General features: G+C 24.2%; 2 protein-coding genes across 4 annotated transcripts; both read right to left on the minus strand.

Moving 5' to 3' along the window:
* Window positions 1-1,734: 1,734 nt before the first annotated feature.
* Window positions 1,735-13,528, minus strand: Gcn2 (eukaryotic translation initiation factor 2 alpha kinase Gcn2). Of its 2 annotated transcripts, XM_015518762.2 has the most exons (23): window positions 13,322-13,528; window positions 13,066-13,232; window positions 12,400-12,535; window positions 12,182-12,301; window positions 11,975-12,111; window positions 10,997-11,054; window positions 10,697-10,831; window positions 9,967-10,161; window positions 8,912-9,039; window positions 8,575-8,733; window positions 8,272-8,466; window positions 7,993-8,125; window positions 7,101-7,267; window positions 6,853-7,027; window positions 6,085-6,469; window positions 5,840-6,027; window positions 5,544-5,771; window positions 5,327-5,484; window positions 5,054-5,270; window positions 2,561-2,664; window positions 2,300-2,507; window positions 2,059-2,213; window positions 1,735-1,988 (listed from the first exon to the last, which is right to left on the minus strand). In XM_015518762.2, the coding sequence occupies exons 1-23, from the start codon at window positions 13,370-13,372 to the stop codon at window positions 1,859-1,861; spliced, it is 3,729 nt and encodes a 1,242-aa protein (XP_015374248.1). In that variant the 5' UTR covers window positions 13,373-13,528; the 3' UTR covers window positions 1,735-1,858. The 2 variants fall into 2 exon arrangements, with proteins under 2 accessions (XP_015374248.1, XP_015374249.1); XM_015518763.2 differs by lacking the exons at window positions 1,735-1,988; window positions 2,059-2,213 and having other exon boundaries at window positions 2,309-2,469.
* Window positions 13,529-18,636: 5,108 nt separating this feature from the next.
* Window positions 18,637-22,253, minus strand: LOC107169120 (LIRP-like). 2 transcript variants are annotated; one of them, XM_015518765.2, is made up of 4 exons: window positions 21,985-22,253; window positions 19,540-19,686; window positions 19,182-19,368; window positions 18,637-18,882 (listed from the first exon to the last, which is right to left on the minus strand). In XM_015518765.2, exons 3-4 carry the CDS (start codon window positions 19,360-19,362, stop codon window positions 18,692-18,694), a joined length of 372 nt encoding a protein of 123 aa, XP_015374251.1. In that variant the 5' UTR covers window positions 19,363-19,368; window positions 19,540-19,686; window positions 21,985-22,253; the 3' UTR covers window positions 18,637-18,691. The 2 variants fall into 2 exon arrangements, with proteins under 2 accessions (XP_015374251.1, XP_089072051.1); XM_089215925.1 differs by lacking the exon at window positions 19,540-19,686.
* Between the last annotated feature and the right edge of the window lie 735 nt (window positions 22,254-22,988).

Here is a 22,988-nt window from a genome sequence, read left to right on the forward strand (position 1 = left end):
AACATTAATACAAGACTGTCTAGTTCTAGTCTGGATTAAAATCTACAAAATATACGAATAGTGGTTTAATAGGTAGTGTTGCCAACAATACAAATATAAAACAAATTTGATCAATATTGTTCAATCTTCATTAATAATTACCTATTATAAAAAAAGGTCATATTTTCTTTCGTGACTTATTGTACTTAAAACTCTTAAAGTGAGAAATTTCAATCTATTTCAGATAAATTGTATTTAACAGTTTTTTTTTTATACTATTGTCAATTGTAATTTTTTATGAATTAAATTTAAAATATAAATCATTGAAGACATAATTTATTGAAATATATTAATGCATATTAATAACTCAGAGACATATTAATTATTTATGTGCCTATAGGTTATAATATTACTGAATTAGATGATAGGTAGGTATTCCACAATAAAACAAAATAATAGCTTTCATAAAGTATTGGCAAGTACTCATATGATTATAATATAGGACATAGGTACTCATATATTGTATACCTTTACAAATTACGAGTATAAGTAGCTTACTCCAACACCTTACATGTATAAAAATTGTAGAACAATTTAAAATTTTCTTATAACTTTTACAGTTTGAAAGTTAAACTCAAAGAAAGTTACTTAAGAATTAAAAAGTCATAAAATATTACTTGAAAGTATGTATGTACTATACAATGAATAATTAAATATCAAGGTATAAACTATACCAAAAAAAAAAAATATATATATATAATATATAATATGATACGAGTTTCAAGTAAATAACTTCTGGTCATCTCTTTTTAAAGATTTGTAACTTTATAACTTTATGAATATTTATTGAAATTTACATTGAATGGAACTATATTAGATGAAGTTACTATGATATGCAACAGTTTATACTAGCCATATGATTTTAATTTGTAAACACCAGACATTCACATTAAAGTTTCTTATTTAATGCTTGGACTTTGTAAATAAAATATAATCTAAAACATTCATAATTACTATGACCTAAGTTTTTAATAGTACAAAATATTTTTATTCTGACGAGTTACTTCTGAAAGTATTTTAAAGTAAGTTTTTATTCTGACAAGTTACTTCTGAAAGTATTTTAAAGTAAGTTTTTATTCTGACGAGTTACTTCTGAAAGTATTTTAAAGTAAGTAATCAATATAAATGTTAAAATGTTAATTTTATAGGTAGGAAGGTATAAGGTGTTAAATCTGACCAGTTCATCTTGACACCAGGGAATAGTAACATTAAATAAATATTGGTCCAAAAGCTTTTTTTTTCTTCAATATTATATAGTTTTTATATCGATGTTTATTTTATCAAAATTGTAGTGGTTTCCAAGTTCCAAAATAAACTGCATAAATACATTTATCATGAATATAAAATTGTATTCTTTGTTATTCTCAATTTAAGTTTTTAGATGAACAATTTATATATTATTATTCATTTCTTCGGACAATGAATTTGAATTATGACATAAAAAAACTTCTTGGGAAGGGGGGCTAATTTCCCTGTTTCCCAACCCCTCTTCCACACGTATGCCACTGACACAGAAGTACCCAAAAATTGTTGGGAAGACACTCTAGTTATCTCAGCTTTTAAAAATAAAGATTATTCTTCAAAGAATTTCCTAAATCTCCTAGCAGAAGATTAAAAATATGCTTTAAAAAAAAAAAATTCAGCTACTAACCTACTAGCCAGAGGGCTAATAAAGATTATATAAAAAAATAAGTATAAACTGTTATTTCCAGTTATTAATAATTTCAAAAGTATAAATTGTTTTCAACACATATACACAGTGAATATTTTGTACAAAAATTGTTAGATAAACAATTTGTTGGTTTGTTTAAGTAAATGTTTAACAGATTAGTAACTTAAATATGTTTCCTCTTAATGTATAAAACACAAAAACAGTATCATTACTTTTATGTTTTATGTTAACTAGATAATTGAATACTTTATTCAAATCTTTTTTATGATGTGAAAATCTGAAAAACAATAATTCATACTATGCATTATAAATTTAAACTTAATAAAAAGTAACCTTTTAATTTGTACCTTTTAATTAAAATAGAAATGTCACTTTCTATAGTTTCTAAGTCCATCAATGCTCCTAATGCTTTAATTAGTTCCGCATCAACATTAAGTACTAGTATTTCAACACGTATTTTTGGAGATAATTTTAGTAAAGTTTTTGAAACAGCATTTGAAATCTATAAATTAAGTGACATAAACAAATTTTTAGTGGATATAGAAAAATATTAATATGATACATGATATAGGTTATAGTTATAGGTACCTGACTCTCATAACGACGTTTAATAGAAGTGACCAGCTTTTCTTCAGTTAAAAACATTATATTTATATATTGGTTTTCATTGGTGGCTCTAGATTCATTTTTAACAATATTATTAGTCTGAGGTATGATAGTTGTTAAACTATTCTGTCTTCTTTTACGCCGCATTGATTCTATAAATTCAGTAACAGTCATTATCTTATCCTGAAATCTAAAATGTATATTACAGTAAAAATGTTAACAATTTTGGATTATTCTACTAACTTATCTTCCATTAACTGTCTTAATATTACTGATTTTGATTCTTTCAACATGACAATATTTTTCACATATAATTCCGTGCAATAATCTTGAATTTGTTCCAAAGTCTGTAAAAATGATTAACATATAAAGATGAGTATGTTTTATTTAAACATAACATAATAGTTAATTCTAGAAAAATTTGCATATTTAATATTATTTATTATTTACTAACAACACAAAAATCTTATCGCTAAAGATCTGTGTTAAAGAGTCAACAATATATTTGACAGCAATTTATTTTATCTTCTATTTTAATTGATAATTATTTACATTAGTTTGTAAATCTTTAAAATTATTTAAATTTGATCTAAATATTTAAATATTAAGGCATCATTTGCAAACAGTAATATTTTTAGTATTTTAATAGTTGTGTAATATTGTTATTAAAAACAGAATAAGTAATGGTGATGATTGGTCATTTTGAGGGACTATTAAAATAACTACCGTTTTATGAGAAATTTGGTATTTATATTTAACAGATAGGGTTTTTTTTTAGATAGAAAATAAGAAAACCACAAAAGAAAAGGATCCTTTAAAACTGAAAAGTTTCTGTAAAAGTAATTTATTAGCTTATTGCTTTTTTAATATCTGAGTAGATTAAATCTGTTTGGGTTAAAAATAAATTTTTCAATCATTGATTGTTTTAATAAATTTAAATTTTTAATAGTATTAGCCTTTTTTAAATACGAGTATATGTAGTACCTTGGAATACATTTGAGAAAAATTTACTGTCAATTCATTATATTTAATACCTTAAAAAATATTTTTAGTATAATTTATATTTTAGAAATAGGTCAATAATCACATCCTATTTTCATTTTTAAAGTATAGATGATATTAATTTAATATAAATGAATATTATTCTATAATAAGGAAAATACTGAATTGAAGATTTGTTAAACAGAAATGATATAATTATAGATTTAAATAAAAGAGCATTATCTAAAAAATGCTGAAAATATATTGCCAGGTATTAATACAATTTTAGTGTAGTTCTCTAAATATACCCATTGGTTCAATATAAATTAAATATATTTCAGATAGAATTATAGTATATAATAATATAATATAAATTATTTATAATAATAATTATAATATAATATAATTATAGTAGATAAAGTATTGTTATCATAAATACTATTTAATAGGTAACTAATATCATGTTTATCATATAGTAGTTTACATTTCATTATTACCCTCAATAGAAATATTTTGATATTTAAACAGGTAGATCTGGTTTTTGTTAAAACATTTTTTTACTTTATTTCTAAAAAATATTTTAACAAAGATTCATTAATTTTTAAAATAAACATGTTATGCATTCTATTTTCAAGAGAGAAAATCTTGAAAAAAAAAAACAATTTTATAAATAAGAAATTTTGAAATCTATGTTTGAGAACACTTTGTTTTTGGCTTTTTCAATTTTTGACTGAGGTATACAGGATATTTTGAGGTATAAGTATTATCTTGTAGTTATTTATAAAATTATGTATATTTAAGTAAATAAAGTTAATATTTTTTTCCCTAGTTTTTGTTGCTAAATCCGTTAAAGCAATTCATTGAACTTGCACTGAACATCATCACCTTTAATCAAGTTATATAGTTTGTAATTATTATTTAAGCAACTATAATCTTAACATTGATAGTGACCATTTAATGGGGAAGAAGCTGTGGCATTTATCTACCTACTTTAACAATGGGATCATAATTCTCATTTACATTTACATAATTTAAATTTAATGTGATGTAGGTATTGGTATAGGATGATTCTATAATATTTAGATGATAATAAATTAGGTATATAAAGAAAGATGTTCAGGTTGGGAAAAATTTGTACAAGGTAGATTGAAATCATAAAGCAATATAAAATTAGTATTGGGAACAGGGTCGTATTTAGGAATTAGACACCAAGGGGCAACAAAAAAAATACACCTCATTAATCATTATACAAAATACAAATTTAAATTATAAAAAAATTAGCCGCCCTCTCCTACTCAGCCGCTGGGGCAACAGTACCCTGTAACTCCCCTCTAAATACGGCCCTGATTTATTAATATTTCACTAATGAAACTATTTCAAAAACAGTTTTTAAGCATGTATTGGAAAAAAAATACAACTAATAATTATTTGCTTAAGTCTTAATTTTATAAGAAAAATATATTTTCAATGTTCGGAAAACATACATTCAGAATTTTAGAATTTATTTAATTATTAACTGTAATAAGTATCTTTTCTCTTTTTTCAAACATAGGGGATTCTATCACACACACACACACACATATACATAGAAAAATCATTAAAAATTATGTCATTAGAATTTAATTCATTCGTTAACCAAGTCTCTGTGAAAGCAAATATATTACAAAGAGATTAGGGTATTTTTGCTTTAAATACAATTTAAGCTTCTAATCTGTCAATAGTTAATATTTAAATTAAATTAGTTATACACTATACCTGTACTACATCCAAAACTAGAGTTTTAATTCCCATTGCCCATAAGTCCTTGGCAATGTTTAATTTTTCTTCAGTCATTGTTTTACTGCTATTTGATGAACATAATATAACATCTATTCCTGACGATTCTGTTTGAAACATTGCAGCTAGTTTATCCAATGAAAAACTAATACCTATCGCTGTTTGCTTTATATCATTGGACATATCTAAATTCCTCCTACAGGCATATACAAATGAGTAGTAGGTATTTATTTAAAAATATTGTAAAATTACCTAAATGAAGATATTAGCTTATCATAACAACCACCAGCTGCTAGAACATCATATTCTGCAACATTCTTCTTACTTTTGTTGTAATAGACTATTTCAAATATTAATCCTGAATAAAATTGCATAATGTTCATTAATCCAGGTACAATAACAACTGAAAACTAAAAAAAAAGGCTTGAATTAATTATGTAAACACAAGTTATTTTAATTATCTATTTACTTTGATATTTAATGATTCAATATGTTTAATGACTGTTTCCAAATGATGCAGACCTTCTCGTGAAAAAATTCCACATTTTGATTTGCGCACTGTTATCTTACGACATACTTCAATCATGTCAGCTAATGAATGTTCCATTGAAAAAAAATTCATTGCTATATGTATTTGATGATTAGCAAATCCTAAAAGTTCTAACTCTTCAATTTGTTCTGAGGTCAAATCATTTTGCTGTAAATCATATGAATGAGACCATTATAAAATTTAAAAATAGGTTAAATAATATAAATATTGTTTACTTTGAATTTTGCAAAATAACTACAAATTTCTAAATGACGAGCCCTTTCTATTCCAGAATACATCAATATTCCTTGAACCAATGACATATGATTCAGACGAATTATACAGTTATTAACATTAAATTCTTTTAATTTACTAAATATTTCTGCTGCAATTGACAATAATTCTGCTTCAGCTATTAGATCACCTTGAAAAATTAAAAAAACAATTAAACTGTTTATAGAATTATTTTTTGGTAACCAACCTTGTGAGGTACTTATAATATCAAAGGCGGCCTCATAGAGTTCACGAGGATGAACTCCATAAACCCTTCTTTGTCTGTAAACTCTATCAATTGAGTATCGCTTTAAATTAGAAATTGTAGGATTGTGTGCTAAGAATCTGGCAAACGGAATTCTGAGGTTATGAGGTATACACGTTAGTCCACCCCACCTAGCCATCATAGTTACAGTATTTTCATTGACCATGGAATTCAATGCTGGCATTAACAATGGAGTACACAACCAAACACCTCCATGAAGCTGAAATATTTCTTTTACTAAATCAATAATTTTATCTAATCGACCATGATGAAGAACATTTTTTCCAGCTGTCATAGTAAATGTTATATCCTCTACAGTAGTGACTTTCTGTAAAATAATACGCATAATTAAATATCAAAAAAATAGAGAATTATTAATAGACGATATCAGATATTATTATTTTAAAAAAAAAATGGATTTGAAGGATTATGTGTCTAAATAATAATAAACATTACATGATGTATTATTCAGAATTTATTATTAGTTTGTACATTAATTAATAAACATTCACCACAAACTAAAAATACAGAGATGGTGACATATCCAAATACAAATTTAATATCTTAATATACTCAATTGCTGTCAGTTTTATACTTCTTAAAAAAATTGTATATTTTAGCTACATCGATAGCCATGCATTTTTAAAATTCTAATAGGATTTTTATTTAAATAATTATTACTATAAATAATAATTAAAATTGTTTATTTACTTGGTTAAAACATGAAGCAATAAGGTGCTTATAGTTTTTACTTTTTGAGTTGGAAAGGGTATTTCTCACCATTTCGTGCAATTCTGTATCTTTCAATTTAGGGGGTGGTATATATTGGCTTTGTAATATGTCTGTTGAATTAGGCCGTTTACACGGATCATGATTTAATAACCACCTGGCCATTATCATTAGAACAAATTAGTATACAATATGATATATTGGTAATCAATTATAACAATTTATCATACTTAATAATATGTTTTTGAGCAGGATCTCCAAATTTTAAATATTCTGTTGGTAAAATACATTCATACATTCTTAAATCAGTCAACACTTTTATCCTTTCCATATCTGTTGAAAATGGTTTGTGACACATTTCAAAAAAAATAATGCCTAAACTATAAATATCAACTTTCTGAAAAAAATAAGATGATTTTATTAAATTGTATATTTAGAATTATATTATTAAGTTGTAAAAACTATAAAATAATTTTAAATAGTTTTGTAAAAACTAAAAATCTATTTTTTGTGAAAATAAGGGTTTGACATATTTCTATTCAAAATTTTACCCTGTAGCTTTAAAAAAAAAAAAAAAATGATCTAAGTTTGACCAGTAATATTTTTAGCTATTATAAGCAAATTATATTATAATCTAAGTCTACAGTTTTTGTAATCATTAAAGTTCCACTTCGTGATTTTTAAGTACCTAGTATAAAATATTTACTAATTATGCAACAGTTTCCATAGTAAAACTAATTAAAATATTATTATGATAGCTTTTAATTACAGAAAAATAATTATGAAATATCCAAATTGAAGGTTATAAAGCTTAAAAGCAATATTTATAAAAGCAAAATTTTTGATTTTTGTTTCTTCTGAAAAGTTCGAAGAATGGACTTGATCATTGTACCTCTCAAGTACTGAGTTATTCTTATTAGTAAATTATTAATAAATATTAATAAGAAAATTATTAAATATAGCTGATTGAAATAAAATTTTTAGATAAAATGTTAAAAAAATACTACTAATATATCAAGCATAAATAAAAATAATATATATTAAAATCTTCATCTATTCATAGAGTAATTAATGAGAATACAATATTTGGGACATCTAAATATATATATTATTTAAACTTACTTCGTTGTATACAGCTTTAGGACCTAAAATATTAAGTTCAGGTGCAACATATAAAGCTGTACCAATATTTCCAGTTTGTGATGTATCAACAAAAATATCTTGAATATTTGTTGAATCCATTTCAGGGATATGTCTTTAAAACCCATTTAAATACAAATATTAAAACTATTTTTAGGTATTATTGATAGATAATTGTGTATCTATATATATATATATATATATATATATATATATATATATATATTTATTTATACATTAATAATAAATAATTTATAATACCTTTGAATTACAGTTGTAGCTAAACCGAAATCACCGATTTTAACATGGTCTTCAGAATCTATGAATATATTAACAGGTTTTAAATCTCTATGAATTATTCCCTGTTGATGAATATATGAAAGACCTTCAACAATTTCTCTTAGTAGTCGCCACACTCTTTTAGGTTCTTTATATAGGTCATTGTCAACTGCATTACTAAACAAAATAAAACATAAAAAAATGAAACAATTAGAAAATTATCATGGATTGTATAATTTAAAAATTTGTTTCAAATACATGACCATAATTATTTATACTTAATACCGAAGTGTGCTTTTTTCACAGAACTCCATTTGGATATACATAAACTGATCAACTTTATCAATTGTATCTTCAATTTCATTATTAATTCCTTGACTTGAGCTGTCATAAGTTGTACTTTCAGAAGAACTTAAATTTGCTTTTCCTGAATCAGACTGATGACTAAACAACAATTATATAATTATGAATAACAAATAATAAACATTCAAATAAAAAAATAAATAAATATAGAACAGTTAAATATAAACTTAAGAAAAAAATAAATATTTTTGTATGGTTTAAAAAATGGCTTAAAGGTTAGGTTATATGACATAGTAGGGTTAACTTAAATGTTATTTACATAAAAGCTATCCAATCATCATCTTCATCTGAACTACTGTCACTATTAATTTCTTCTTTTAAATTTGATGATCTCCAACCACAACTGATGTCTTTCAAAGGCCATATTTCAGAAGTTTTATTTTTTTTCTAAAAGCAACAAGATTTTATAGTGACAAAATGTTTTAGACACATCAATAATAATATTTATTGGAAATGAAAACATAAGTTTCCAAAATAAAATTTCCTAAAAAAAAAAATACTATTAAAGGATATTAAAGGAGCACACATAAAATACAATTATATTTGCATACAATAAGATATAGAAACGTCATAATGATTAGCTAGGATAAAGGGAAAGGTAAATCGCAAAAATTAAAGTAAAAATTAAATACTTGATACATGAAAAAAAAGTTTAGTTAGTGGTTAGGTTAGGAATATCTTAGATCTATTGACATTATCAAAAAAAAATTAAATTTTGAAATGTTATTACAAGATATCACCATACGGCTAAGTGGACTGTAAGAAATGAAATTGTTTTTGTCTAAGTTGGTAAAAAATAATTGAGACTAACGAGCATTATAAGTTGCATCTTGAGAAAAATTTGTTCCAGTAGATCTGGATAATCGATTTAAAAGTTTATAGACAAAAAATATGTCTATATTAAGTTGTCTAAATTCTAAAGTAGGGACTTATTTGGCATCTTATGGAAATTACACTTAATAGTTTTCTAACCAAACCAATATCATTGTATTATTAACCAATCATAAGTTTATATGAGAGATTTGGGTTGTTTTCCATACAATCAAGCAAAACTCAAGATTAGGTCTAACAAAGGATAGATATAGTTGGTATAAAACAATTAAGCAATTAAGGTTTTTAAATTCAAAGCAATTTCTTTTTAGAATTCCTAGGTTATGAATAGATTTACGAAAAATTAGGTTTATTCTCATTTTATTTTGTCCAAGAAAATATTTCACATGACAAAATAAATTAAATTTCTTATCAGTTAAAAATTTAGGTGTAAAATAAATTAATAATAATATTATAAATGATATAGGTATAATATTTACTAACATTTTTTTGAGGTGTACCTTCTTGACTGACTTTAGCTGCTTCTATCCAAGAATTGAAATATCTGACAACGTTTTCATGGTTCAAACGTGATAATAGTTTTACTTCTCTAGTAATTTTTCTATTGAGGTTTTTATTCTTCTCATTTAATTCAATACATTTTATAGCATATAGACAGTCATCTAGTTTGTTTTTTACCTATTTAAATATTTAATCAATTAATTACCTTTCTATAGTAAATACATATACTTTAACCAAAAAGTTTTGGACAGTTAACCATAACTTATTTTTTTTCATCAAACTTCTGTTTAAAAATATTAAATTTAGGTTAACCTTTAGTAGGTCGATTAGGTAAATTATTCGCCCATTAATTTTAAACAATGTTTTAGGTAAGAATGGTGAGATATGAGCTTCCATTTATATTTCATTATTAAATATGATGAAGTGAAATTGTATGATAAATTAAAATTTTGAAAATTGTTAAAGTATTAATTAAATTTTGAATTTTTTTACATACAATAAAATTTTGATTTAAAATGACATTAAAAAAAATATATTATGTTTAACCTAGGGAAATTCTTACCTTGCAGGCCGAATAAAATCACACAACCTACTGAAGGTTAAATAGATTTAATTTGTTAAAGTAAATGTACAGTATCAACAAATAGTATATGAAAATATGTAACTAAGATTAATTGAGTGAAAATAATGAAAATGAGCAGCATTATCAAACCTTGAGCACATCTCCAAATGCTCCTTTACCGAGCCAATCCAAAATAACAAATTCCTTATCAAGTCTAGATCTGGAAGACGTAGAATTATACTCAAAAATATGGTTATCATTCCAATTGCTTTCATCTATTTGATCCTTAAAATAAATAAAATAATACTTTATAAATTATAAATTATATGTTATTATACATGTATATTATAATTGATTATTAAAAGAACATAGTTTATTTCAAATTCATTGTGATAAACTAAAAGAACTCAAATAAAATCAAATAAATACATTACTAAAAAATTACATTACTTTTTGATGAATATTTATTTTCAATGGTGAATTGGTATTTAATGAACACGATAGTTCTCTGAAAAATATATTATGGTTAAAATTTTAATACAGATCAAATATGCAATACGCTGGGTACCTAATTTTAATTTATAAAACTTTTTTAAGAGAATGTAATATCGGCATGTGTTGCCTCCATCTTACAAGCATAGCAAATTTTATGCTCAGCAGATCATGTTTAGCTATGTTAGTTTAAAATTAAGAGTGAATTTATATTTTATAAAATTTCAGTTAAGATCATTATCTAGTCAATCTCATAGACTTTTTGCTATACTTAATTCTAACTCGAGATATAAGTATTTTGAGATTTACAAACAATTTAAAATTTTAAAATACTCATATCTCGCTTTTAAATTAATATAGAATAAAAAACCTATGAGATTTATATGGTAATTGACCACTCTAAATTCTAAACTAACAAAGCAAAATTTGATCAGATTAGCATATAATTTGCTGAGTTCGTACTAGTAAGACAGAGACAACACGTGCAGGTACCACATCCTCTTAAAACAATATTCTTAAATTAAATAAAACTAATTTTATAATATTTTACACATTTAATATTATAATATTGACATATAAAATGTATTTATGATTGATGAATATATTTAAAAATTATAAATTAGTTTTTAAAAATACATAAATTGATAAATTGATTAATAATTAATATGCATTATGTGAAAAATTAGTAAAAATTGATTTATTATATTTTTAACTAATTATAAATAATACGTAAAAGAAACTAAGTATTTTTTTACATGAATATTGTATCTTAATTGTATCCTTATATTGTTTATAACAATTGAAATGTGGTATTATATTTTTTAATGTATAATAAAATTGATGTGCAATAATATTTTTATCAATATTAAATTAGAATAATTAGATTCATCATAGGTACATATTTTGTTTAGTAGTGTTAGTACCCATTTTACTTACTTCAAATCTAAATTATCTTCTTCATCTTCATCCATTAGAGTTTCAATAGTGTTATGTCTTGTTTTATTTTTATGCATTCGTAATTCTTCTTTAAGAGCTTCTCTTTTTTTAGACATTTCATTGTGAATCAATTGTTTCTAATATTTTTAAAATTGCAATAGATTAAGTTCTATTATATAATTAATGTATATATAAAGATATATTTACAGTCAATTCGACTTCTTGCTTTTTAGTTTCCCTTTCTTCAAATTCTTTTTGTTGCTTTCTTGACATCATTTCTTCATAAAATGAAGCATATTGTGGTTTATTATAAAGAGAAAGAAAATTCTAAATAAAAAAATACATTTTTTCAAACGAATATATTAGCCAATTTAAATAATTACACATAATTACTAATATTTTATAAATTATTTAATTTTAGTTACCTGAACTTGTTGAACGAGTTCAAATACCATTACTTCGCCTACTATTTTAGAAGCTGATTCATTTAATTGTTTTTCTAATTGCATGAGATAGTTTGCTGGTATACCTTTGGCATTTTTAAGATTTATCAATGGTATTCTGCAATACAAATTAAAATATTACACATAAAATATATTCTAGTTAAATTGTTTATAAGGGTAAGTTTAAATATGCAAGGAACAAAATGTAATTTAATACCAATGGTAATTTGTAGGGTTTTTTTCTTTTCAAAACATTGTTTAAGGCATTAATCTGAAAGTGCACTCATATAATTGGTATCATAATCATAGATGTTTAGCGAGTATATAAGTAATTCAATTATTTTTAATTTTTTAAAGTAGTTCTGCTTATTGACAGGGGAATCTTGAGAAACCATTTAAATTAAACATCACCAGATTATCTTCTGTACAACTCATAAAGCAAAGCAATCGTCTCAAATTGATACACAAGTCAGGTGCAATGGTTTTACAGAAGTATAAACAGTGAGCAATATGTATAGATATTTTTATATGTAGTTAAAAATTGAATATTGGGATAATATTTATATAATTTTATTTTACTCAGTTGAGTGCACAAATATTAATCTAATACAGGAAGTAGAAGACGTTATTTTCAATGTCAAAACTTACTCATTAGGATAATTTTCAAATGCCTTGACATGCAGTTCAACTAGAATGTTATTTTGTTGCAAGTTTGTGAATCCTTCGGGAAATACTGTAATAGTAATATCTAATGGTTTCCAAACATCACCAGCTGTACACTCATTGTTGTCCGTTAACTGATCATTAAAAATCGACTGGACAAGAAAAAATCATTTTAAACATTAATGTTTATTGTTTATTGTTTCTGAATGGAGATTGAAACATTATAAATTAAAAAATTTACTTTCAACGCTTCTAATTCGTTCGTTTGTCGTTCTTGCAAAGTCTCTCCCATTGAATCGATAGGGTCATCGGAATTTTAAAGTTTAAAAATGAGTTTAGGGGGGAAACGAGACTTGGGAAAGTTCGTTCGTTTAAACGCCACATTGAGGGGTACCTAGAATCTAGACCTAATTGTTACTAAGTAAACAATCATCAATCACGTGCGACGTGCCTCCTGTTATCAAAGATATATCAGTTATCACTTTATCAGTGCCTTGTGCCGGTATCAAAAAGAATCAAAGAAATAAAAATTGTGTCTATATAAATCGTAGACCTTATAAGGACATAAGGTCTATGATATAAATATTAAATTGTATATTTAATCAATGGTTGTAGGTAACACGATTTAAATTTTAAGGTTTATATTCTTTAATTGTGGTATATTATAAATTTATAATTTATTAACTAATCGATTTATTTAAAATATGTTGTATTTCTATGAATAGCGTATCTTCCTATATTATATTAATATATAATAGATAGATACCTGAGGTAGTGAGGTAATAGTATTATACATTTATTTTATATCTATTTTTTGGTAACTCTTCCTAATTAGTTATTATTTATTAGCTAATATTATGGTACATATTTGATTAAAGTCTATACCTACATAGCTAGGTATAAAGCAATAATTATAATCATGAGTACCATCTTAGGAATAAGTAGAAACCAACCTAATATTAAATATTGACACAATCTCATTAATCACTATAATTACAACTTACCTCCACGAGAAAAATAATTATATTTTATATTTTTGTTTTTTTTTTTTTTGTGACTTATTTTTATGTAGATTTTTTTAGATTTTGTGAATTTTTTTCTGATAACCACCAACTAAATTTTCTATTTTGCACCATGCCACCATATCAAGTGTCTTGCACACTATTATAGACAATTGCTCGCGTCCCTATCTTAAGAAACGCTGTGATTAATCGCGCAAAAACATGAAAAGGTTTAGGTATATATAGGTACATTTAAATTCGGTGATTAATTGAAAATTTTATTTGCAACTATTACTGAAATAAATAAATTGTGCCAAGAATATATAGTGCTAGAAGTACTTACAAATCGTATCACATAAAAAAAGTATATTACATAGACATTTTGACAGAATCTCTAGCTAACAATTTATTTATCTAGAGAAATTTCATAAAAGAAAAAGTCAATTACTGATTCACACGGAAAATAATATATATTTTATATCAGGTTATATACAAAATAAATTTTTATTTAGATTAGGCAGCTCTGGCGTGTGCTTGATTCGCTGACAAACCCATTAGGCCCACGACTTTTTAGGTTCATATATCCCACGACAAAAGGTCTCCCCCCCATCCACCCATTGAATCTTGTAATATAATATCTGTTACTTAAAATATTTAAAAAACAAAATATATGACAGATAAAGTAGGTATATCAAACTTTTTTGATTTGCTGCCATGACTTATATAATATAATATGCGTTACAAGAAATAGGATTAGGTATCTAAAATTTCGGCTGAAGTAGGTATAGTATTCTGTTAAACTTAAGAAACGTAGCCGGTGGCGACCGGTCGTTTGGTCCTCAGTCTGGCAACAACTGGTTGTCACCCCCACCTAGTCAATTATCCGAAGTTTACTAGTTGGGTCTGCAAGATCCTTACTTATATTAGTTAGGCCCCGGAGTTTTACAGGTAGTACAATAGCTGAGTCTCACAAATTTGCAGGTACTACTCAAATTAGTTTAAAAAAACATATCCTTTACCATTTATACAGACCTAGGGTATTGTCAGTGATCTGCAAATTAGAACACAGGCATTGTTAAAAGAAAATTATAAGATGTGCATTAAACTGCTATTTTAATAATAATCAAACAAATGGTTATATTTTTTAAGTTTCTATTGTTTAAATGAAAGAGCTTTTATAATGTCAAATCTATTTATTTTACTCATACATTTTTGAATGCGAAAAATGCATGTTTTATAGTATATTTCGTAATTATTATTTCGTATTTCATTCTAGCTCTGCTGATTAAAGTATAAAACTTGGTTTTTTTGTCAAACACAAATTTTATTTTTATAAATACAATCTTATGGTACAATAAGTATGTGATTAAAGATTGAATATTTGAATAGTTTTACGGAGAAAGATAAACACAATTAATAAAAGTATGTCGATCAATATAAAATCTAAGATAGAAATTAAAATGCATATTTTTGCATATTCTAAAATTTTTTATTGCATACAAATCCCTGATTATTAGGTTTTTATTATTATTAGGTATTATATAGATCTTTTATAAAGCAATTTTTAATTTCTTCTGGCCTTAATAATGGTAATCCAGAAAAAATTTCAAGTATTTACCTAGTTCAGAATTTTGTTTATACTCATTAGTCATTATTACTTAGTTCTAAAGCTTATATTTTTCTTTACCTGATTTGTGAAGGTTAAACTAACAGCTTTTAATAATAATTTCCAGTCATATTGAAAGAGTAGCTATAATGAATTGCGTTCTTCAAAATCTGCATATAAAAATTCTGTTTAAGAATTAAACTATCTTTAATATATTTTCGACTAATTATTGAAAAGTTAGTGTAGGTAATTAATAGTATTTTTTACTTTAAATTACTAATTATCTTTGAGTAATCAAAGAATTAAAGGAACTTAAAAATTATTGTGTAGGTATATTGTATGGATTGTAGACATTTTATTAAAATGTTCGAGACACTTTTGAGTGTTCCACCTATATAATATATGATATATAATATTTTTTAACATACAATTTTTAAATCGTCTACTATTTTAGAGTAAATAAAATTATATTAATTATAATATTACAAGCATTATCATTTACTACATTTATATATGATGGCGTTAAAACATTTGAAACAGTTTGAAATTAAATCGGTTTTAAATTCTTAAACTACATAGTGTGAGCGTCTTAACGCCATCATATAAACGTAGTATATAATTAATAATAAATTTTCGTCTCAAAATTTTTAGTTTTAAATCATCTAGAATATTCTGAATGTCATCAATATTTTTCGGAATGTTTGGCTATACCTATAGCTTTACTATCGTAATGTATATATTTTGTTTTTTTGGATTAAAATACAATCATTATAACTATGCGTTAAATTTTAGGCATCATTGTTTAATTCACAATGTAATATTTTAAATATCGTAAATATTTTCTATCCTTTTTTTAATACTATTATCTACTAATTGCTAAAATTGTTATTCTTAGTTATTTAATATGTAATTTCGTCCAAATTTGAACTTTTGGATTTTTTTTGTTAGAAAATAAACTACTTGAAACCTTATTTTAAACTTTCAATAAAATTTTAGTTATAAAAATTAAACTTTTAAAAAATTTTCTACACCTAAATAATTAATAAATTTTGTAAAAATTTGAAGTTTAAACAGTGATAGAAAAAAACGTGCTCACGTCATATTATTGATATTTTCCAACTGCTGTTATATATACCTAAATGTATCAGGAACCTTATATTGTATGTAATTTTCAACCTTTTTGACTGAACGAATAATATTTTATTGAAATGTATACAATAAAAACCTAAAAAAAAAATTGAAAATTAAAAATCTTATGTCTATAAATAAGTAAAAAAATGTTGAAATATTTAGAAAATTGTGTGAAGTACAGGAATCGATAAAATAAACAAGAGAAATCGAGTGAATATCCAATGTTGTAAAATTTTGAAATTCAAACGCTTATATAAATTTAATTTGATTTTCCGGTAGATATTTTTTATTTGATAAAAGTAAACTAACTTATGAAGAATCTAGTATTGAATTTTAAATCTTAGATAATAATAATACATTTTTATGAATTTTTACTCAATATTATAATTTGCAAATTTTCGTGATTTTTACATATTTTATCAAAATTCGAACTTTAAATGCTTATTAAAATAAATCGTGATTATGTATTTTTAATATTTGTTTAACTACCATAATGACAATATATTAATTTTTAAGCTTTTTTACTAAACGAATAAAATTTTATTGCCATTTAAAAAAAAAAAAATTAAAAAGATTGAAAGTTTCAAATGTGTGTTAAAACGTTAAAAAAAATTGAAATATTTTGAATTCAAGTATAAGAAATTCTAATATAAACATTCAATTAAAATTTAATGTAGTTGGGGTAATTTGTTTTATAGATGATTACACAAATATGCAAAATAGATTATCTCAAAAACCAATTTTGCTTAAAAATTCTTGTTTTTTTCCCCCCATTTCTCTTGAAAACTACTATGGATTTAAAAATTTGGACCTCCCCAATGCTCTAACTAGATTCATTTTTCCATTGGAAAAGCTACTGAAGTGCAAATACTAGCATGCTATAACGTTTAATATTTGGAATAATACTGCAATTCGTTGCTAGGTATATTTTTACATAAGGGTTAATTGTATTGTTTTTAACAATTATATCGATACTCGTAAGTTACAGTTTTATAGTCGGATCCATTAGTAGTCTATCTTTCTCATAAATATTATCGGGGATCCTATTATGATACGTCCCAATTGTCTACATACCAACATAGTATTGCCACGCCCTTGAGCACAAGTCGGCCGCCAACTACGTTTCCTAAGTCGAACAGTTATGCACTTGAATAAATTATGGCAAGTAACAAATTAAGTTGGTTTATCATTATTTAAATATGGATTAGACTTTATATAGTAGACATTTGTTTTATATCTATTTGTAAAAATTAATTTTTAGCACGGATAATGTCTAATAAATTATTACGAAATTTACCTAATAAAAATTAAAAATTATACAAAATTGTAGTATAATATCTAAGTAGAAATAAAATGTATACAATTAATTTTATATTATATCATATATTATTGTCATCCAATTATTTTTACTAGAACATAATAAATATTTATCATATTTATTATTCAATACCTATTAAATGTTATGTTATAATTTATAATAAATAACAATACATTAATTGCTTACATAGTTATATTTAGTTAGACAGGTATCTACAATTTAGAAATTTACCTACTTGAATTTAGTATTAAATACTTAGATTTGAATTAACTATTTTGTGTATTAAAAGTAAATTTAATAGTTTCATTATTCACCGAGAAGACATTTGTAAAATAAAATTAGAATCTCAATAATTGCTGTATTTATTGTCAGACACTTATGCTACATATCATTTTTATATGAAATATGTTTATCCTTTTATACGATATATTTTATGCACAATCATCCCCCCATGAAGCCCATTGAGGAATGGATTTTAATAAATAGATATATTATGTATATATAGGTAATAATAGTTTATTCAGCGACTAACATCACTTATAACTAAGTCAATCACTACTGACTTGCACAATAAGTTTTTAGTTCAGATAAATAGCAGGGTCTGCGGCAACATTCATCGATGATACTTCTTTTGTTAGGGCGAAATAAGCGTGAGGGCATAAATGCCATTGCTATTTTCTTAGGTAGGTATGGGTAGTCCATAGCACTGTATTCTTCTAGGTCTTTGTAATCCCATACATCAGAATCTGTTAATAAAATATTAAAGTCTTATTATTTTAATAATGTTTAGATTTTGAATGGAGTAAATAGGTAATTTTTTTTCTCTAATACAGTTTAGTAATGTGTTAATTAATTATTAAAATCCTATACTGAGAAAATAAAACTTTTTCTTCATTATTTTGTATTAGAATTTGTTAAGTTGTAAGAACTTTCAATTTGAATTAACAATGATGAATTAGGTAATCTAAATTTACGTATCTTAGAATTTTATTATTATTCTTAGGTTAGCTTAAACTTTAAAGTGAGGTATAAATTATTAACTTACCAATTTGATTTCTTTTTTGTCCATTCGGCCCATTGTATTTGTTTTTACATAGAATTTTCATGATGTCTGCCAATTTTGAACCACAGTATTGTTGAGGCGAACGTTGAATTCTAACATTAGCTGTTGCGATTTCGATCAATAATGCCAAGAGGAGTACACTCAAATATAGACTTATCTTCATTGTATTCTAAAATAAATAATACAAAAACAAAAAAAAAGTTAAATTAAGTTTTGGATTATATATAAATTACCCAAGTTACACCCAAATACAACTTTTAAATATTGAACTAAAATACCTCCAAAATATCTACTACCCTTATAAAATTATGCCTAAATTCATGTATAAAATTCTATATACCTTGTTTGAATAAAATATTTAGAAAATTGTGGATATGGTTTGCAGAATTTTGGTGAACTGATAATTGTCAGCCGTTGTCGATCTTATTTATAGAGATCGTGTCCCTGTTTTAATATTAAGCAGGAGTTATAAGTAAATATCCAATAACTGAAAATAATTAAAATACATCAAGTAACGTTAAGGTGATGATTGAACAAGGGTCAAGATTATTAATATTTATATAAGGAAAATTAATTAATTTTTTGATTGACAGATATTAAATGTCGATGGCTTCATAATTGTTATTACATTTTCTCATTACACCCAATCACAACTTCTAAAGGTAAATAAAATATCATTAACGATATGTCAAAATGTCAAGATTGCACACATCACCTGGTACATGTCGTGTATAAAACAGTTTAGTTTTAGTAAAATAACCAATGTATTTTAATTACCATTACTTAAAAAGTGTTTAGGTGCTGTAAATAATATACACATAAAAGAAAATAACGTTTTAAACTAGAATTTTAACCAGAATCTGTCGCTTGAGTGTAGGTATATAGTTTCCTTTAAAGATAATTGTGAATAATTTTAATATTTTTCATTCAATTCATTTTGATTATTTTTGGTAGTAAATAAAATAATAATTTAAAAGACTTAAAATATTTACAGATCATATATTTAAATGTATAAAACTATCTAGAATTATGTATGGTCTTTTTCTATTTTTGTTTTAAAATAAAATTGATTATGTTCGGCACTTAAGGGTAAAATTAAAAAAAAAATATTAATGATTTGTTATGCATGGTCGGAAGTTCAAGTCTTACGACATTTTGTTCACACATATATTTTATATTTGATTTATTCTCAAACGATTTGTATTGTTTTTAATTCAAAAGTTATTGATCCTAAAAACTTGAAACATCCCGATAATACCTCCTCAAATTATCATTTTATGTTCTCACGCAATCAAATATTCAATGTTGTACAAGAATAATTTTAATTATAAACATTATCCAATACTAGATTCAACAGACAGGTGTTACATATATTTGATATTTTTGTACAACAACGTTTAAGGACTATTATCATTCAAACTTCATAGTAATACTTATATATACATTTTAATAACTCTAAAATACTCTTACAATAAATTGATTTAAACACATCTATATTTTACATAGTTATAGTACCATGCATGTCCATATGAAGTCAGGATTTAGAATCTATAAGTAATAGATATTTAAATTAATTTGATTATCGTACGAATAATGGAGACGATTTGTTAGGTAAAAATTATTTGTACCTATGATTTAACTCAAAAATAAATAACTTACAAATTTTAACTTATATCAGCATTTTATTTAAATAATAGCAATTTTTTTAATATTTCAAATTTTTGTTTTGAAAAGTATTTATTCTTTTATTAATGCCGATTAAAATTTCATAATGGATATAGTAAAACTTTTCGATTTAAATTTAAAATATTCATAGGTACTGTATCCAAAAGATCTTAAAAATAAATAATACACAATTTTTTTATAGACATTTTAAATAAAAATGTTTATGCGATTTTGTCGTAATTAAAAAAATTCCCGTTTTTGAAAAATGGATAGGTACTAAAGAAACTTACTTTAAACTTTTAATGTACTGGTATTTTAAATACAATGAGATTTTTGAATGCAATGTTATTATCAGCAAAAATTAATTCAACCTACCCGATATTACTAATTGTAAAATAAATTACTGTAACAGCAATTTTTTTTTTTAATAAGGCGCAAATGCTTCAACAACTCAAGTTTTAGCCCACATTAAATTAAAATTTAGGTAAAAGGTATTAATAATAGTCATAGATTACATTTTGGTATAGATATTAATACCTTATTTATAGAGAATAACTTAGGTTTATATTGTAGATAAATGTAACCGATTAATAGAAGCATAATGATAATAGTATATGTCACAATAATAGATCATAAAATAATATATTTATAGTAGACTGGAGCCCAATATAGGCTGACAAGTCATCTCCGTTAAGAATCGTTTTTGGTATGCAATGATTTAATTATTGATGTTGATAAAAAATATTGCACTCATTCAATAATAAGCTTAACATTTGAATACAAGGTTTTACCCAAGTTTAAATTTTGAAAAAAATTGGATATTCACTCGTAAAATTTTAATCGCATCTAAATTAAATTCTATAATCTTAAAAGACTAGGTATTATAAAGTCTATAAAATACATTATATAAAAAAAATCTCTAATACCTAATTTACATAGGTACTAACTTTTTTGAAGATAAAATATTTATGAATTATCAACCAAAAAAAAAAAAAAATAAAAAAAAATTCTGTTCGGTAATAGAAATAAAGAAATTTTAAAAACATATGGGTAAAAATTCGTGTAATTTAATATTGGTGGTATTTACTTAAGAAAATAAGAAGGAGATTAAAATACATACCGTAGTACAGTAGATATAAACCTACACGCTCTTCAAAATCTTGATATTGACAAAAAGTTGGAGTACTTTAAGAATAGTTTTATTTTGTTAAATAATTAATTTTTTAATAAAATGTACTGTTTGAAAAAAAAGATTTAATGTTTTACTAAAAAAAACTTAATTTAAAAATTTTTATCTAATAATAAAAATTTCAACTAAGTTCCACCAAACGTTTATAACAAGTGAATGCTATGCTGTTAGTGTGCAGAATGATGACCTACTAGACTGTCTTTTCTCTAGAAGTATCAGTAAATGAATTATTAGTTGTTTTCAGCTAATATATATATTCCGATATTGTGTTATCTTAAATATGGATAGTGATATATGTAACTTTGATATAAAAGGTTATTAGTTTTACAATTATTATAGCTCATTAAATATATATGATGGGATTTTTGTTTACATTTAAAGATTTTATAATAGTAAATGATGTAATAATTTAAGGTATTAATCACTGTAGCTCATTAGTTTTTTCAATTTAATTTAATAATATTTTAATAAAATTTACATACATCTATAAACCATCATCTAGTTTGAATAAAACAAATTTTATTAGGAATTTAGAAGATTTCTTAAAGGAGTAATATCTCCGAATTTCAATCATATATTACAATCTTAGGAGATATAAATTTCAAGCATAAAGATTGAGGATATAATTTGTATTACATATTTAAAATTACTTAGTAACTATAGCTTTATGTCGTGTATAAATTGTATTACATACACCATTTATAAACGATAGAAATACGGCAATAATATATTAATAAGTAATAACCATATGTATTGATCACATTTTCATCAGAAATAAACAAAAAATGTACATTTATTAAAGTGTGATTATGGGTCAGTATAGTCACCAACTAGGTATGTTCTTCACAAAATAATAAATTAAACAATACAAATCGGACAGGAGTATTAAATTTAAATGACGTAAATAAATTAGTTGTTTTTCTTCCAAATGTTAT

This window comes from Diuraphis noxia, unplaced genomic scaffold, assembly GCF_037042655.1.
Source record: "Diuraphis noxia isolate RWA-SAM2 unplaced genomic scaffold, SU_Dnox_SAM2 contig0001, whole genome shotgun sequence".
In the NCBI taxonomy this organism is placed as follows: domain Eukaryota; kingdom Metazoa; phylum Arthropoda; class Insecta; order Hemiptera; family Aphididae; genus Diuraphis; species Diuraphis noxia.